This window comes from Corvus hawaiiensis, chromosome 5, assembly GCF_020740725.1.
Source record: "Corvus hawaiiensis isolate bCorHaw1 chromosome 5, bCorHaw1.pri.cur, whole genome shotgun sequence".
Taxonomy (NCBI): domain Eukaryota; kingdom Metazoa; phylum Chordata; class Aves; order Passeriformes; family Corvidae; genus Corvus; species Corvus hawaiiensis.
In genome coordinates this window covers 61,326,420-61,346,467 of record NC_063217.1, presented here as the reverse complement: position 1 = coordinate 61,346,467, position 20,048 = coordinate 61,326,420, and the positions used below count along the sequence as shown (strand labels likewise).

The 20,048-nt window shown below is 35.6% G+C and overlaps 1 protein-coding gene across 4 annotated transcripts in view; it reads left to right on the top strand.

Annotated features, from left to right (window-relative positions):
• The window catches only part of LRBA (LPS responsive beige-like anchor protein), a 373,995-nt gene that overhangs the window by 343,780 nt on the left and 10,167 nt on the right, over positions 1–20,048 (top strand). For all 4 annotated transcript variants that reach the window (XM_048304274.1, XM_048304272.1, XM_048304273.1 and 1 more), the window contains 3 exons: positions 2,577–2,744; positions 18,462–18,563; positions 19,792–20,006. In XM_048304274.1, coding sequence (XP_048160231.1) covers positions 2,577–2,744; positions 18,462–18,563; positions 19,792–20,006 — 485 coding nt within the window. The remainder of the gene's footprint in view (positions 1–2,576; positions 2,745–18,461; positions 18,564–19,791; positions 20,007–20,048) is intronic.

Here is a 20,048-nt window from a genome sequence, read left to right as displayed (position 1 = left end):
CACTTGGCAAACCAAAATGTTTGACAAAACAAAATGGTCTTTAATGAAAATCTGTTAAGACTTTAGATCTCATGGCATACTTCAGTATTTCTGTCATTTTTACAGTTTTAAGGCCTTAAGTATAAAGGAGAAGTTCCATTTACGTCATATTGACTGCCCACGATTCATTATACAGATATCTTGTTAGACCCTTCTTAGGTTAATTTTCTTATTGATGAAAATAAATTTACATAAAACTGTGAATTTAAAGTAGATCTTCATAAAGGATAGCTAGCAGCAATAAATATTCAGTGTATATTCTTGATTTATATGAATAGAGAAATTATTATATCAGCGGATGTATTTTACTTTACACCTATGGAAGGAACTTGTATGGTTTTGGTAGCCTTGTCCTGTATCAATCTGAACTGCAAATATCTCTTTAAGTTATTTCCTCTGTGCATGGCAGATTCACCAGGCACCTTGTTACTACCATAGCTAATCAGGGTATAAACCAAAATACCATTGTCAGAAAAGTTTCAGATTTGTCTCTTCTATTGGTCAGTATAGCAACTCTAGCTTAAATGAAGTGAATTCAGATGTAGTTTACTTTGCTTCAAATTGAAATGAGAATATAGTAGGAAAATATTTTGAAATCAGGAGAACATCAAGGGGAAAAGATGATGTGATCAGTAATGCATACAGGCAAGTGATCCCAAGTGTTGAATTCAGTTATATTTTAGCACTTGCACAAAAAAAGGAACCATTTTCCTACCAGATCTTGAGTGAGTTTGTTTTTGGTAGGAAATACTTTCAACATAAATCATGGGTTCTCAGCACAGCCAATATAGCAGAAACACAATAAAACCTTCCTCCAGCAGTGGAATGACTTCTAGACGGTGTTTTAGCTTCAGTACTGCAGACTTGAGTCTTATTTTTCTTTTAATTATTTGTAGCACAGCTGTCAAATAAAACATTAACTAGAAAATTTGTTCTGTCAAAAAGGGATATCTGAGTGCAAATGGTAAAGTTGGATATTACTGTGTAGAGAAGACAACTCATGTTAAAGGAAACGGGAAAGTTTGAGGAACTCTTACAAAATTAGTATTTTTTTTTCTTAGCAATATAAAAGACCAAAATCTTATTTCTTGTTTTGATGATGTTCATTGAACTTAAGCTGCACAGTAACAAAATAAAACTAACAGGGCAGTGAGACTACAGAAATAACCTTGAAAAATGCTTGTTTTCTAGAACGGAATGTATAAACACAGAAATAACTGAGAGGGAAATCTCTATAACTCAGTGATGTTTATAGCATAAACTTGCGTTCTAGAAGTGTAAATCACCCCAGGTAATTGAACACCTATGTCAATACAACTGAAAAATATATCACATCATTATTTGACCCCTTAGTTGCTTACCCTTCCACTACAAAGTAGGTATGCACAGTAAGAGTGCATCCAGGGGTTTGCCCTGTCCAGTCAGAAATGGCTCATGTGGTAGCACTTCATCTCACAGTTTCTCTTGCAATGTTAGAGCAGGCCTAATAAGTTTTGCCAGTGTTTTATTTTGAATCTGATCTACAGGTTTCCTTTAAATTGCATCTTGTTATTTTATTTTTTCTTCATGTACTCCAGTAATTTCCTTTTTTTGGTAGATATTCGTACATATCTCTTGGGTTTTTTCTGGTTTTCTTCACTTTATTGCACTTACCTTTTGATCTTGTTATAAATCAGGCTGTTAACACTATTTTTGTTCTTTCTTCAGAACCACTCCCTTAAGTCTTTTGTTCCCATTAATTGTTATTTAGTGTCTTAATACAAATACAGTGCTTTTGTGCTGTGTAAAAACAGGTTGTGAAATGTTCCCTATTACCCATATTAAGTGACTAATAGTTTTTAATTCATGCACCAAAATATTTTATTAAAATGGGCTTAATTTGAGTCCCAACACTGATCTGTGTTACTTGTTATTTTTTAAACGTTTTTCAGAACACTTGATTTAATTTTATTTTTATTTATTTATATTTAGAAATGCAGTAGTCTGCATTTCCTGTTTCTTTTTTTGGCCTGTCTTATTAAGCCTTCCACACCCATCACTCTTTTTCCCTTCTGTTCCTCCTCATTCTTTATTCAGCCCAAAGCACAAATGGGTGCATGGTCATTTGGGCTGAGAAAGCCAGGGTCACACATTAGAGGCATCACACATCACACTTCCCTGTGTCATTGGGTGCAGAATTTGTCCTGGCCCCTGTTACCTGAAGGGGCTTTAGTTAGGTGCATGAGAAAAGTGTGTGTGTCCCTTGCCCTGCTTCTTCAAGATCTGCAATTGCTGGGCTTCAGCAAATCCAGTGACACTTTTGAATAAAGTATAATATTGAGAGACTGCAAGTATTTTTTTGTGTGGATTGTGTGGACTATTGCACTTTTAAATAAGTTTCCACCAAATAAATAAAGAAAAAATAGTACTCCCCACTGTAGTTCTATTTTGAACCTTCTTTTTGGATAAAGAAAATATTTTTAAAGTACTTTATAATGTAGTTAATTTTTCTTAGAATACAAGAGTAGTTTTAAAAGAATCGATTTGCTGTGTTACAGGTAAACTGATGCAGGTAGTGTTTGGCCACTGGGATGTTGTAACCTGTGTGGCTCGTTCCGAGTCCTACATTGGAGGGAATTGTTACATCCTCTCAGGATCCCGGGATGCAACCTTGCTGCTCTGGTACTGGAATGGCAAAACCAACATCATTGGTGATAACCCAAGAGGTAAGAAAAAACAGAAGAACCTGGTTTATAAGGAGGTTGTCTCAAAATGCCTTGAGCAAACACTTCATAGGATAAAATTTTAGGTAGGGTACTATGTGCCTAGTCCTCGCTCTCACACACCAGTCATTCTAATTGGTTTTAGTGCAAGCAACAGAGCTCATACCATATAACCAAATTAATAAGGCAGAGTAACCCTGCTCCAGCCTAATTCAGTTGTAACCTCTCCCCACCCAAACACCTTGCACTTCTCTTCCATCTTGCACCATTTCCCAGGAATTCCTGAATATTGTCTTTTATTCATGAAGATTCTCTATTTTAACTGTATAAAAAACAATGAACCACTATGACTGTACAACCCTGTATTATGTAACAGGAAAGGTAGAAAGTGATCTTGGTTTATGCCAGTTTCATTCCATACACAAAAAAATTAATTTCTGATCCCCAAAGCAAAGAAAAAGGCAGACATGCAGTTGGAAAAAAGCCTGGAGTAAACCATTTACAGGAATGAGGGGCTTTTAAGGCAACCTGTGAGAGCTATATGCATAAATTTGGGGGCAAATCATAGCCAAACAGAGGTCTTGTTCAGCCAAAAATAAAATGCTTTGAAGGGAAGGAGTGATAAGCAGTATATTCTGCCTTAAGAAAAGTATTTCTCAGGTTTTCTTCCATTCATTTAAGGTGTTCTGTGACTCTGTTTAAATAGTAGTAAAAACTGCCCTGCAGAGGACAAAATGGACATCTGGAAAGCAAGAAGTGGTGTTAGAGCTGTCATATTTTGCAGTTATAGCTGGCACACAATTTTATGTAATTGAAACAATACCTGATATCTTCCAAATTAATCAATTTGGTAAAGTTATGTGTTCCATATTTAATCTGTTACTCATCTGGAGTTACTTGAATTTGAAACCCAGAGGTGGCTTGGCTGAAATTGCATCCTGTGAGCCACTTTAAAGAAGCACAACTAATTAATATCAGAACGAATATCGGAATTTAACTTGCAAATTATTTGATGTTGACTGTGAAAACTATTCAAAAGTTGAACAAGATGCAGTTCAGTTCACACAGTTGCAGAATCTTAAGGCAGAGGATGTGTGAAAACTATCCCTATTATCCTTCCAAGCAGCCCTGTTCAGGAGATGGCAGTTTTTCTGGGAAGTGGCTAGCAGAATTTTATGAGCTTCTTTAAATAAATATGGCGTTGCTTGAGGGAAAAAATATCTGTGAATACTTCATACATATTTTGCAATCCAACAATTTAAAGAAAATACAAACTGTGTTAATTTTGCCGACCTTGTAAACTTGGAAACCCCAAAGAGTTCGCAGATTCCTAGGCCTGCCCTGAGAAGTTGTACTTGTCCCACATTTGCCAGGCTTGCCTGCTCTGTGAGCAAGACCTCAAGGCTATAGGATCCTTGATTACCCTAATAGATCACTTGCTGTGGTTCTGTACCTAGTATTTGACTGAAATACGTAGATTTTGTTACAATCTATTGACCATCTTCTCTAATGCAGATTTCTAAGGAATTAAAATTTTGCAGTTTTCAAAGTTAGGCTACTTTAGCTGCTCTTTAAAATCAAACAGTAGCTACCTGGTAAGTCTCTGTGCTTGCCGTTCTTTTAAACTTGGACTTTTAGGGACTTGCAATGGCTCCTGTGTTTACCAATTGCCTTTACGTAGGGCTTTTTTTGTGATACAGCATGCCTGGAAACCTTTGTTATCAATTGGAATCTCATGGCACTATACGTAGTCTTAGACATGGGTATAGACAGTTCCAGCTTCAAAGAGATGGTAATCTGGGGTGTTTAATTTTTCCCAGAAATAGCTGTCTGTAGGCTTCTCTGTTCAGTCAAAAATTTTTTTGAAAATACAAATAAAAAGAGCTGTTTCTGCTTAGTTCTGATTTTGTCAGAAATGGAAAGCACCAGCAGACTCGTTGGATTCTGAGCCCTGTTACTGCAGCTGTAACTTCCATCCACTTGCAGGATGTTGATATTTAACTGGTCTAATGTCTTTTTGTGTTCGAAGCTTACAATTTTTTTTACCTAAAAATATAATTCAGTCATGCTTTCAATGATCACTAGTCACTGGAATTTTAGATACTCTCAAAGTTGATACCTCCTTTCTATTTTTTCTCTATTTAATTAATCTCTAATATCCATCTTAAGATGACTTCACAGCAATATGTATCTAATGGTATCATGGTGCTGGAGTAATTTCAAGAAAAATAATTTAAACCAATTCTTTCCTCCTCTCATGTACCTGTTGCCTCTGATGTACATCCACCAGCATCTACCCTAAATAATATCCCATTAGGTACCCATTATTCCACCAGTTACATTTTATTTAGGTTCATTTGTCTGATTTCTTTACTTTCAGAGCCCTGAGCTCTGGAACTCTGGCTGTGCATATTCATGTTTTACAATGATAGTTTAGCTGGAAAGCCAGGTGGCCTATGGCACACGTGATAAATAAGTGGCTTGATATTCTTTATCAAGGAAAATTTTCTGGCTAACTTGACTGTACTGAAAAATTCTCTGGTTTCGGTTTAACAGAAGAAAAATGTTACTGAAACACTGATTATTTACATAAGCTAACTTTTAACTTGTGGCTGACTTTTTAAAGAAATTATACCTATGCACTCTCACCATCCTAGTTTCTTCCCAATAACTCTAAGATGCATTGATCAATGTAAACCAAATCTGACAAATTGAGGTCTCAGAGATATGAAATTTCTACATGGGACACATCTGTTGGAAACTATTTTATTCTTCACGAAACAGCTTGATTACATTTAGGTTACAACGTTTTGTTTTTTTTTTTTTAAATTAAAACCTGAAATTCAAAAAAATATTTCATTATGCTCTTTGATCAAATGTAGAGTTTTTCTCTTTCTAAATTAATTGGTTTTGAAAATGTAAAAGCATGGCAGTACTTCTTTGGAGCACAGGCCTTTTTTTGGTGCAGAAATGTTTCTGGGGACAATTTCTGACCAAGCCTCGGAATAATTCAGAACAGAGCTAAGGACCTGAAGTAGTTGTGTCCTTTGGAATAGCCTTGAGGTGTTTTCCTTTCACATTAATTAACATCATGTACTGTAGAAGTGTAAAGTCACTTTGCATAGCACAAGGGCTTTTCCTTTTCTCTCCTTGGCATGTGGCTGGCTTGGGGAAGGTGGGAGGGAGAGGATGTATCCCTCCCCTCAGTACTCCTTAGAGCCCATGTGTGATCTGTGTCACACAAAGTTGGCTTCTGCATATTTAGGGGCACCACTTGGGGATGTGACATTATGCACCAGGACTTGTGTAGTGGCATGTGTGGAGATTCCTGGGAGAGGGCTGTGGAAAGATGCTGTGTTTTGTCCTTGCCCAGCCTAAGGAGGTAGAGGTGGAGGGGAGATGAGAAGTGGGGGTTGGGAGGAGGAATTGTGTGATGGCTGGAGAAAAGAGATGAGAGAACTCATTTGCATACAAATGGTGGGCATCATTTTCAGATCCCACTTTCGCTTTGAAGCTCAAGTGGCAACTCCTGGTGTTTGGACATTTCCTAGGTTGAGGGATTGCATTTTCCTTTGTAATCACAGAACCATAGGAAACAGGGCCGGCAGGAGCTTTGGTCACCTGATCTATTCTCTTTTCCCATTGAGGGCTTAACTATGCCAAAACCATTCTCCATTGATGTTTGTCCAATCTTTCCTTAAAAACTTCAGCAAATACATTTTTGGGCCTTAGAAGCCCCATCCTTAGCAGTCTGTTCCCAGTATTCAGCCTAGTATCCAGGTCTTTTTGCAGCAATTGCATTCTATCATCTTTTATCTATTTTTACTTTGTGTAGAGAACAGATTATTTCCTTCTTGCAACCACTTCCAGTTATTTGGATTGCCATGACCTCCAATTCTTTGCCTCCAACTTTAATAACTCAATTCTTTGTTTTTTGCCGTAAGTCATGTTTTTCCAGACCTCTGATTTTTTTTTGTTTGTTCCTCTCCAGTTGACTGTTTTCCTCAAAGTAGACCCAGGAATGCAGCTGAAGCCTTTCCAGTAATAAGTAGAAAACAACATGTTTTACAGACCAGTACTTTTCACATCCCCAGGGAATATCTGCTTCTTTCAAAACACTGTGACACTGTCAATTCTTTTAAGGGTATGAGCCAATATGAATGTCAGTGTTTCCTGAAGAATCTACTCATTTGTGTCTCCTTCTCTGTGTAGTGTAGCTGTGGAATCTTGTCTTGAAACTTTCTGAAGTGTATTCTTTCTTTAGACTGTTTCTCCAATGTGTCAAACTTACTTTGAATTCTTATCCTGTCCTCCAGCAGCCTTGCAGCAACTCATATCTGCAAATATACTTTGCAGTCTTATTCTATTAAATTGGTCATTAAAGCAAGTGTTAGCTAGTATGGATTCAGGAATGCTCATCAATACAGTTACCATTTTGAGAATGAATAGCTTTCTGAATATAGCTTTCCAGTGTATAATAGTATCTTCTGAATGTGTGGTTCCCTATTTTCCTTAAGAAATTGCTCATGTGGAACAGTGCTAGAGTTCTTACTAAAGTAAGGATATGTGATGTCTCCCTGAACATGTCCTGTTACTTTGCCATAGCAAGAAAAAATAGTTGACATGATTTGTTCAGAAAAAATCCAAATCAGCTGTCACTCATCTCCTTGTTTTCTTGTAGGAAATTGTATGTGTATATATAAAGATATAAATGTTCTGCCAGTATTTTTTCTGTTTGTTGGGATTAAGCAGACTATTCTCTAATTTTTCTTTTTCCTTCTTCTTAAACAACACAAGACTTTTTTAACCTTGCAGAACCCCACCCAATATCCACAGAGCAATAGTTATAGCTCTGGGATTACATAGTTTCATTGTCACAGTATTGCTATTATCAGGCCAATTGAGTGCCAAACATTTACCTCATTCAGGTATTCTCTAGTTGAGACAACAGTTTTCATTGCTGCTTTTACTTGGGTTTAATGTCTGACTGCAATTGATCTTTTCCTGAAGTACTTTGTGAGGCATCATCTACTGGTATTGCTAGCTCTTAATAACAGAGCAGCTTCTTGAGAGAACTTGTCATATTTTTGTGTTTGTCCTTGTTAGTTACATCTCATCTATCTGTGGCTCTCCTGGGTTTGTCTCTGCTCATACCTTGTTGCTTACACTGTTTCAGAAATAACTCATTTATTTTCATCTTTCTGCCTGACTTTCCTGTGTTAGAGTCACTGGAGAACTCTGAGTTGTGCCAGCTGGGATCTTGTTGGTCTCATCCCTGTGCTGTACTGGAGCAGCTTTCACTAGTATCCTTATTACCTTTTCCTTTGTTTTCTGTAGACTTTATGGCCCATGAGATCTTACAGAAGGATATTCTGTATCTATTGAAACCTGTTTTCTCAAAATACTTCAGGAATTATCTTGTCCTTGATCTCTCCCTTATAAAGCATATTGAACATTCTCATATCTTTGCCACTGTCATGTAAATTCCTTTCAGCACTGTGGTTTTTTAATTTGTTTTGCTATGTTGGTTATAATCATATCTAGAAGGTCATCTCTAGCTGTTATACATTAAAAATTGTCTCCAAATTGCTTTCTACACACATACTTGTGGTATTCCTTTACCAACAAATGACTTTGTAGTTGGAATATCCTATCTTCTCCAATCTTCCTTAATAATCCCTCACCTACATGGACCAGGTAGAGGCCAATCATATTAGTGAATGTAGATTTACGTCTTCAAGGTTTTTGGTTTTTCACTGTAGCTATTTTGTTTGGATGTACTTTCTTGAAGGGGAGGTTTACAGTGGTGAATTTAATTGTCTTAATATTGTTTATTCTTCTAAAATGGTTTGTGCTTAAAAAATAGTAGGCATTTTTGTAGTCCAGTGGAAGATAGTGTTTTTCTGCCATTCTTGCTTTTTATTCATGGCATATGAAGAGATGGTTCTGTTGCTTTCAAATATCTACATATGTGTCCACAATTATGTTTTGGTTTTCATCTTTTGAAAAAAACCAAAATATTTTTAATTAGAAATTTTATTTACTTAAGGAAATTAAGGCTTGACTGATAAAAATATTCAGTGCTATGAAATATACAGTCTGTGTATAACAGTATGACTACTGCTAATACTAATGGGCTCTCTTCTGAGTTATTGCATTGATCTTCCACACATATGTGAATAAAACAAATTATATTACCTGTTTTATGTTAGCCCATAAAACTAGAAAATGTTACTCTCTGTATGTATCACATTTGCATCATGAGGACTATGGGGGTGCTTTCATTGCATAGCTTTATATTTTTTAGAGGGTACTATATTCAGCTATTCTGAAGTGTGGGAGATAAATGGGTTTAGTAGTGTAGCTGTGTAGCAGGACTTGTGTGAATGTAAGCACCTGATTTCATACCTAAAAATACAATTACTGTATTTAACTAAGATTTACTTGGGAGGATTCACTGAACAGTTTTGCTATTGAAAATGTGTGGAATATCTCCCTCAGATGCAAATTTTTAAAATGCACAATCTTTTCAATTTATAAAATATGAAATCTCCCAAACGATTCAAAATTTAATCACATTTTTTGTCTTTCTGAAGAACAGTCTTGCCACTATCCAAGCTACTTTTAAAAGAAACTGCATTTTTCTTTGATTTTTACTTAGCTAGAATTCCTAAATAAATATTCGAATACCTGCAAGATTTTTATAAATTAACGTTATTATTATTAAATATATATGTATAATATGTATGGCATATATACATTATAAAATTATTATAAATTATATTAACATTAAAGCTATGATCTTGAGACTAGAGAAATCATTAGTTTTAATTGCATTGGTAATCATAGTAAAAGTTAAAATGTCTGTATTTCATCAACTGCTACAGGTGTTTTTCAGTTGGAAAATCTAAACTTTTTGTGAGGGCTTCATAATCAATTATTAAAGTGGATAATGCAAGCAATTAAAACTGTGAAATTATATCTGATGAGCATCTTTGTCTTGGTTGATTGAAGAATAATGGCATGAGTAATAATTTCTTTGTAGTCAGACGCACTAAACCTGTAAAGTTGAATTCTGTGAGGATTTGCATAGATGCTTCTCTCTGCACACAGTGAGCAGTCACACTGATTTCGAGCAGGTCATGTGTCTGCTGTTAACTCTGTTGCCAAAAAAACCTCTCTTTGCCTTCTTCCCTCATTCTCATCTTGAATTAACCTACGTCTTGGTTCCCAGGTCTGCATGATCAGGGCTTTATTTTCAAAATTTGTTTCAAAAGCAATGGTAATAGAGAAGATGAGGGTCCACATTTCCAAAGAATGCTTATAGCATAAATATTCATTTAGGATTCTAATTATTATTTTTTAAAATTAAAAGTAATTTGCTTAACAGCAGCTTCTCTTAAAAAAATGAGTTGGGAAGTAGTTGTAAAAAGCTTACCTGTTAATGTTCCCTTTTGCATTTACCGTGGCAGGTAGCAGGAGTATCAAAATGTCCATAAATCACTGATCAGGTTAGTAATGGAAATTCTCCTGTTATTGTTCCTTTCTGTCTACCAGAGTAGCTAAAAAATTTGCAGAGCCTCAAAATATTGAAATATGTTTGAAATTGCTGCAGCTATAAAGGCAATAGTTCACTGAAGTCAGCCTGGTAAGAAAAAGAGTGTTGCTCCAGCACTGAGTTTTAGGACAGTCTGCACATGCTCCTTTAGGTGCTTAGTAGCACTTTTATTTTTTTACCCCTGCACGCATTTTATACATTATTGTGTGAGCCCTTCTTAAAAAAAAAAACCAGCCAGTAAATAATTCAGTATTATTTTAACATTGTTTTACTGCAGATGTAACAAATATTCTTTGTTTCTCAAAAATGGCAGGACAGCACAATGTTGTATGGAAAGCCAGAGTCCTTCAGCGCCATCTGCTGGCATCCAGTTGAAGCTGATCTCGGAACTGGATCCTAAGCACTATCTAGTAAAATATTAAAAATATCTATTCACGTTTGTGGGGGAAAAGAAATTTAAAAATTCATTTGTAGTATATTTTTTATCATTTTATTGGAATTGTAATGAGAAAATACAATGTGAATTCAAGTTCAGCTTATGAACTGAAACAGAAATAGGTCAGAAGTGTTTTGTTAAGTGGGTCTGTAAAAAGAAATGGAGTACTTTTTTTCTTCTTACTTTAAAGGACTTTAACAAGTGAAATATTACATTTTTCTATTTGTGTTGCAAGTGCAATTCAGTAAAAAGTTTGTCACAGAGAAGATCCACAAGGCTTGGAAAAGTATCCATAACATGTTTGAAGGAACACTAAATGTTCTTTTACCTAACATTTATTGCATTATTTGATGTTAGCCTTGAAAGCCTCATGAAAGCTTAGTGGACAGAGCAGTTACTGATGCTGTAAGTGGTCCCACAGTTCCCTGTAGCTTCGCAGGTAACAAGGACTGGGGCAATCTGTGTGAATCTAGAGCAGAGCCTTAAGTTCTGCAGCCACAAAAGGTCACTGTCCTTTCTTCTTTCAGCTGTAACACATTGATACCTCAAAGGGTTTGAGGCCTCATTGTATGGAGGCCTCCAAGTACTCTGTAAATCACATACAAATGATCATTCTACCTTCCACATATTTAAACTGGAAAAAAGATGAGGAGTAACAGGTGGGTGAATTCTGGTATATCTGGAAATCTGCAATGATGCTGCACAAGCCAGATGATTTTGTGTTTATAGAATGCCAAAAATTGTGTCATAGATGATACCTATGAGGACAAGGCCTTCACTGTAAAGAACTTGCAATAGCATTCACAGATAGTTTGGAAAGCAGCTAAATAGTCATAGTGGCTTGGTAGTGATGAGCATGTAAATTTGTGTGCCATAAGTATTTGTTTTGGCTAAAAGTATGTCCTACAGTGTTAAGTGCACCATCTGTACTATCCTTGTCTTCAGCTGAATAAGAGATTGTGTTTCAGGATTTGTCAATCAGTAAGTAATTCAAAGAAGCATTGTAGAGCAAGTTTTGAGGCAATCAAGGCTGTATGTATTTTGAGATTGGAAACAGAGAAGGAGTTTGGATGCTGCTTTTCTGGCAGTATCCAGCTTCAGGTGTTACCAAAATTCAATGCATGGTATTCTCCAGCAGGATAAAGATATTTGGTACTTCATGATGCAACACAGACCTTTGAGTTCCAGGAAAAACAGCTATATTTAGGACTTGTAACTATTAGTTGATGTGGTAAAAGGAATTATATTCAGATGGTAAATGAATACAACCTTAATGTGCACCATATGCAGAGTTGTGGGATGATGTACTGATAATACATCACATTTATTTACCTTGGTTGGTTGCTGAGAAAAAATCACTATTCTGTTCAAAGTCTGTTAGCATGTAGGACAGAACAGAATATTGCAGAAGATAAAATCATTTAAATAAATAGTCTAGAATAAGACCACCGGCGTAAATGTTACAAAAATTACTTGATCAATACAATAATCCTGACTTGAGTAAGAAACTATTTGGTAAGTGTTTCTGGATCGAAATTCTAGTACTAGCACTAGCAACATGGAGATACTGGAGTTATGGCCTGCCTCATTGAGAAAGTATCTGGTTTAAAGAGTTACTTGTAAAAAGACAGCTAATTTATGTATTCTCTGAACTTGATGTATGCCGTCAGCACTCCCAATTACATTGGTGAGTAAAGGTGGTAAGCATCTCTCTAGTACCATAGACTAGTGGTGGTAGTATTGGTTTGAAATTACCTTTACAAAAGTAATCGAATAGCTAAAGCACAGACTTTAAAATAAATTATTTTGATGTATTTTAATAGGGGGAAATAAAAAGATCATAAAAAAACTGCCGAACTGAGTGGAATTATTATAGGAAACCTCTCATCCCAGATTATATTTTGCCCAAGTTATGAACTACTGTATAGGTTTCAACTAAATGTAGTTATCTTAGTTTATCTTACAACAGTTCCTCAGTAGCTGCTATTTCTGACTGAAGTAATTGCTTGATTGTTTTTTTTTTCCTTTTGTGTTTAGGTTTGTTGTCTTTTCTTCTTGAACTAGGTAATGGTAACTATAAACCAAAAGAGACAAATATGAAGACAATAGATTATTTTTTTAGTATAAACAAAAAAAGCCCCTTCATAAACCAGTTTTAGAACATTATCAGACAAAAATGACAGTGTTCTAAAACTTCAAAGCTGCCATTTAAGTAGCAGTTTATGAAGTCGGGATGGTGCAAATATTAAAATATTAGTGTACACTGACCCTGAATATTCACCTGCAGATACTTTTCAGGGGCTTCAAAAAGGCCTGGGTTCAGTGGGAGGAGTCCTGCTGAATGACTTCCAGGACTTGCAGCAGATGAACCCCTACTAAGAGAGAACTTGTTCCAGAAAGTTTTGTGTTGCACATGGTGTAGGAATTAAGAGACTGGGGATTGTTGACTTTTAAAGTCTGAATTGTAATACCCAGCTTATGAAAGCCTGTTAAATCTTTTTCTTTATTGTGTTTGCTTTGGAAATGTAGTTTTTGTGACACAGCATATATGAAAAATCTCTCATTAGTACTGAATAAATGTTGGTCACTTGTTGCACAGTGATGCTGAGGGAAGTACAGTAAGCCCTCCTGTGTTATATTTACTGAAATGAATCCTACAAGATAAATCTAATGTATTTTTTCCTTACTGAACAAACTGTAGCATCTCCTGGGCTTTGCGTGTTTAGATTTTGCTTCAGGATAGAATGATACATTGTTCAAAGATGTTGTTCCTTTTTCAGAAAATACAGGGTTGAAGTGTTTCTTTACAAAACCAAAACTTGCATCCTGGCATAAGGTTGTACTTTTTGTGGTAAAATAAGTCTGAACAGATGGGAAGTAGTTTGAAGGAATTAAGAGGAAATGCTGATGGAGTGTCATGTGAAGAACCAGACAACAATAAAGTTCCTATATAATATGAAAGTATTATATTGTTACATAAAAATGCTTATTTACAAAGAAAAGATATTGCAGACTGAAGCTCTAGGAATACTTCAATAATTGTGTGGTATCACTTGAGTAAGATCTCTCATCCATCAGATAACTTTTTGTGCCAGTGAAATGGGATTCTTATAATTTGGCCAATTATGTGATCTGTAAATAATGTTAACGTGCAGACTTTAGATAATATTTGACAGTTATCACTTTGATGCAATTAAACTCTGAAACCTGCTATATAATCAACATAGGAGCTTAGCAGCAAATTAGTTTTCTTGATTTACTTACATTTTGCTGAGAGCATTTTTGTCCAGATGTCCTGTATTCTGTACATACATCTGTACTTCTCACATCTATGTCAAACCTTTTATTGTTTTCCTCAATTTTTAATCATAAAAGCAACTTCCAAATTGGGAAATTTTAAAAATGAATTTTAGAAGGCCTGTCTTATGTGTGTAGTTTGGTTTTGTTGATGTATCATTCTGAGAAAGCACTCAGTCACTTACTTTTGCAAGAAATAGGTAAAAAGATAAATTAACTGATGCTTCATTTAATTTGGATTTTATATTGACATAAAAATCACATAATTAATTTGCCACTAAAAAGTGCCCCACAGCCTCTGTAATAATAGAATAATTTAGAAATTGCTGTTTAGGTCTCCATGACTTACAATAATTAACTGTGTGCTCAGTATAAAACATAAAAAGGAGCACAGTCAAATATTCTATATTTTAATGTGTTGCATAATATCATCTCACCCATAAATAGTAGGAAGAATATCTCGTATTTAATTGTGAAGTAACTTTTTAGGTAATCTCTAGTTTGATTCCTTTCTAGGAAGATATTTTTCTTCAAATGAGTTCTTGTGTTTGGCTCAGCTTTTACAGCTTTGTGCTGAAACTAAAGAAAGCGGCCATTTCGGGAATTTGCTGATGGATTTAAAATGTCATGATCCTGCTTTGTATTGTAACATCACCAAAGCTGAAAAAAATAGCAGAGAGACCCAGCAATACAAACCAATATCGTGTTCCCTCCAGCAAGGCATTTCTTCTTCTGGATGTCATTAAACTGGAAGAAAGTTTTGACTTTGCCGTAATCCCACTGTTCCTTTTTAAACGTAGTTTCCAAAAGCCTAACATTTTTTCACTGATATATCACCACAGGCTGACATATCATCATGTGCTCTTCTTTTATCTTCTGAAGCTCGAATTTTATGATTTAAAATGTACTTAAGTCACTTAAGTAAGAGTGATATTTTATGTTATTTTCTCTGGGAAAACAGCTTTGCAGAAATTATTTATTGGAATGTAGGTGAGTTCTTTTGAAATAATTTGAATGGTTGCTGCAAAGGTAAAGTATTCTGTCCATTACTGGAAAGAAAATAACTTTATGTGTGCCTCCTGTGACTAAAATAAATCACTGATGGCATTTGTAGCAATGTGAATGTGGCCTTAAGAATCCTACAGCATTCAGCTCCAAGCAGCAATCCAGTGATGGGATAGTCTGAGGATATCACTATATCCTATGCTGAGAAAAGGACATCTGTAAAACTATTGTGTCCTGGTTATTAGTGCTAGGATTTGAACTATCTTTAATTTCATTTGACTTGTTCATCTTCCTTAAGGATCTCCATAAAGATTCTCTGAGTATTCTTTTCAGCCCTTACTTAGGGTTTGCATCAGTGGTCGTAAACCTGCTTAGCAGACAAAGACTCTCTTCCCTTTGAAGTCACTTCCCCAGCTTTTCAAAAGGGTCTGAAAGTCTGTTCTCCTAAAACAATTTAGAAAAGTTTGAAGTGGTGCCCCTTAAACCAGCAACAAAATAAAATTTTCTCTTTGCATTATTGAAAACCATGACAATCTTTTGAAGCAATAACAGTTTAAAAGCTTTTAAAGAAATCTGTTCTGCTCTATGACCAGCTTTTAAGTTGACCCCATTATTTTGGAAATCAGAGGCTTGGAAACCCCGAAACACTTGACATTCTTATCAAAGGAGTCAGCCTGACTTTTCACAGGACTCCTCTTTTACAGTATCTATTCAAATCCTAAGTTCATTAAAGATACTACTCAGATTTCTTCTTTTTTTGTGTTTGGGTTGTGTTGTTGTTGTTGTTGTTTTTTTTGTTTAAGTGTTTATTTCAAAAATAATTTAGGAAACAGTTGATACAATCTATGAAACACTTATCCTTCCACCTGTCGATTTATACTGTGTTATGTTTGAAGTCTAGTCCAAATTCTGAAAAGACTGAGTGTTACTTAGGGTAATTTTATTTTCTGTGAACTGTGATAAATACATATTCTCAGTTTCTACTTCTTGATTTAAGAATATTATCTCCTACATTTAATGGATGTAGTTGCTGACAGCCTTATACACTTAAAGCCTATACTAATGCAGATGATGTAAGCAATAAGTTTACTCTCATGATTTTATCTGCACCTCCTAATAATTCATTCAGGCATTGCTTCTCATAAGTGCTTCTAACTCCAATATCTTTCATTCATTACCTCCTGCAATGTTGTATATTTAAAACTCTGATTTCAAAAGTTTCGTTAATGTGAGGTGTATAATTAGATAAATTCCTTGCTGATCTATGCAAGTATGTGTTAATGCAATTTCTGAAAGCAGAAGAAAGCAATAAAACCAGAATTCTAAAATTTTGTTAATACAGGCAGCTCATTTAAAAGCAAACAAACTAACAAGACCTTACATGCACAAAGCTGCCTCCTTTTAGGGCTTGGGAATGACAGGGAGAAAGAATTGGGTTGGCAACATTAAATTGTTACTGGATAGTATATGACTGTTATGGTTGCTGTTACATTTTCCCCCAAAACTGCAGGTTTGTGGCTTGGCTACATAATGGTCATTTATGAATCTTCTGAGGTGCCTGGCCCATGTTTAGGGGAGCAAAGTTCAATAGAGCAACTTTGCTCTGAAAGGTTTGTGAGCAAAATTCACAGGATCAGCCACCTGAAAAGTACCTAGAGGTTATTAAATCCACCCTTATGCTTCTAATTTGTTGGGAGTTTTTCCTTTGCTCCCGAACCAGCTGCCGTACTTCCTGGGCTTGAGAGTGTGTTTTCAAACAATACATGAAACAAAAGTCGCAGCTTTTAATGGCTATTTCTTAAGAGATTAAGACAAATTCAGCAAGTTGCTCCAATGCATGTTCACATTTAAAATGCTGGCAACATACATGCCTGGGTGTGTACATGTATGCACACACATATATCATGTCTATATCTAAGAAGAAATCGATTTATTTACTTTTCAAATTTTTGTATTAATATAAATTATAAATTATAATAGTAACTGCAGAATAAATCAAATTTTGAAAGGTCAAAATTCTTGACTTGAGACCTTGTCATAGATTATGACCTTACCTAAAAGCCATTGGAATGTGGCAGCTGCACAGATGTTTTGGGAAGTGGTATAAATGGTCTGAGTAAATATATTTATGCAAGCCCAGATCTTACACCTCTTTTCCAGAGAAGTCTCTCAGTATACATACGTAGGGTCTGAGAAACTATAAATATAGCTCCATGTTTTGTAATAACACTCAGTACCAGTATTGCTGGCACTGCTCTACATGGACAGATTAATGACATAATGCTGGGTTTATCTTTTAAAAAGTTACAACCTCAAATGTAATTTGATTGATGCTAACTTAGTGACTGATGGAGTCAATAGGTCCCATTATTACTCTGTGTCTTTGCAAAACCATCTCCTCTTTTTCAAGTGGAAAAAGGTTGATTTTATCATTGCGTTACTGCCTTGTTGGTATCTCACATATCATCATTTATTGTGAAGTGAAATTATTCCCTGCTGCTTAAAAACTCATCTAAACCTTTTGAAAGCTACATGACAGCATTGCCCAAGAAACATCCCTTAGAGTTTAAATCCTTTGTGGAATGCTATGAATGAGCTAATTATATGGTAATACAAAAATAACTTTGTGATTTTTGTGAAATGCCACCACTCTTGAAGAGGGCAGTGAATAACCTGTTAGTAAAGGTATAAAAAGATTTAAAGAGCTTTATAGCATTTGCTTACCCTTTCTCTGCCTTGACCTGGAGAATAATGTTTTTTCCTTTAAATGTGCCAGTTGTACAATTTTTCTTTTTTTATTGTATCCATATATATTTGATTATAAAGAGACTCTCAAAACCCCCCCAAAAAACTAGTTCCTGTTGCAGGGAAATGTTTAATAGGAGCATTAATGTTGGGTTTGAGTGGGATTTTTTTGCAAATTCTTCAGAAATTCATACTGACTGTGGTCCAAGCTCTACATCTTCCAAAGAACTGGACCTCAGGCTGAGGTTTCATCACTGTTATTAGGTTAAAATAAAATCAGTCACTGAATGTTTTCCTTCATCTTTGGGCACTGTTGGTGTCTTCTCTTGGTACTTACTGTAGTGATACTTGCATTTACAGGAAAGGGTAGTAATTGTCTTAAATCTCTCCCTCCACAAAATATAAATAGAGAGAGAGACAGAGGGAGGGGAAACCAACTGGTTGGCTTTAATGCACACCTGACTTTCCTGTTACTGTGTGTTAGTAAATGTGCAGGCAGAGTGCTGCTGCTGTACTGCACAGGTAGTGCAGTATACTATGCAAACAGGAGCGTTGAAGTGATTTGTAAGCAACATGAACTCAAAGAGCAAGGAAACAGAAGGTGCTTCAGTGATGGAAAGCAGTGATTTTTGGGAATAGACAGTAACCAAAGATTGCTTTTATTGTTTTTTCATTGAAGGTGATTTTGCAACTCCTCGAGCTGTTCTGACAGGACATGACTATGAGATCACCTGTGCTGCCATTTGTGCTGAGCTTGGCCTGGTAATAAGTGGTTCAAAAGGTAAGGTAGCTCTTGTCATTTCTTTCTCTTCATGAAGCTATACTCCTAATGCCAAAAGGAATATAGTCTCAGGTGGCAGAATTTATGAACTTAATGGTGGTTTTATTTCTAACCTTTTTTTTAGTTGGTATGGAATTTGAAACCTCTTTTTAAACACGTTAAAACTGAGGATTGTTCAGACATTCATAAGAAGAGGCAACCACATCAGTTTCCCTCCTGATTGCTATTTCTGTTTGTTTATCTGGTGTGTAATTGCATATAGTATAGTTGGATACAACCTTTGAGGGCCAGGATGGTGAAGATTGGCTGTTATCCATAACTTCTCAAAAAAGGGAAGCAAAAATTAGTTGTAGGAGAATGTGCTGGATTGTTAGTTTAATGAAGGGTATGTATAAACTACTGGTAGTTCTGTTCAAGCTCTTTGAGCTTGGCTGCAAAACCTCTAATATGCTCCGTTTGTGTTCTCAAAGACCTCCTTTTGGCAGGCAAATTATAAAGAATGATGTTGATTCTATGGATATTCTTTATACGTTTCTTATTTGCTTAATTGTCCACAATTATTTTTAAACCGTAAATTTCTTGGAATTAGTATCTTTCTGCCATAGTGTTTCTAAAGAAGCCACTCAGAGACACTTCTTCAGAGTTGGGTGTACTCATGATCTGTACCTCTGTGCATTTCTGTTTTATGCATGTGAACTCATGTGGCTTATGTACAAAGCAGATATTTGTCAAAATATGTTAAAAAAGCAAATACTTACTGGGTCATGTATGGCTTAAAATCTTAATTATGAGAACATACACTTTTAGAATACCTACATGTGTATATTCATTACTCTTAGCTCTGTCTGTGTTGGGAAAATCTCTTTTTAAGGTTCATTATGTTTAATTACTCAAAATTAACTAATCTCAAAATTAACTCCTAAAAATTAACTCTCAAAAGTAACTACTTCCAGCTTTAAAGAAAATACACAAAAGGCAATCTGTTAGGTCTTTAACTGGTTGTGATAGGTGCTCTAAAATACCTTAATGCAAAGCTTTTAAGGGATAAGATGTTCATCTGACTCTCTGGCTCCCCTAAAGTCATAGGCAATCCACCTAAACATAGTAAAAACCACTATAATGTATTATAATAGTGATTATTTAAGTAGAAGTCATGACTTATTATTTGGTATATGTCTTTAATTGAGCATGTAAATCAATAACCTGAGATCCTGTTCTGTCTCACTAGAAGGACCATGTCTCGTACATTCTATGAATGGAGATCTACTGAGGACATTAGAAGGTCCTGAAAGATTACAAGGTCCCGAAAGCTGCCTGAGACCAAAACTTATTCAAGCTTCCAGAGAAGGCCACTGTGTCATATATTATGAAAACGGCCTCTTCTGTGTGTTCAGTGTGAATGGGAGACTGCAAGCCACTATGGAAACAGATGACAAGATAAGGGTGAGTGTCCTCAAATGTGTGCTATCAGTTCCATGGGGAAAA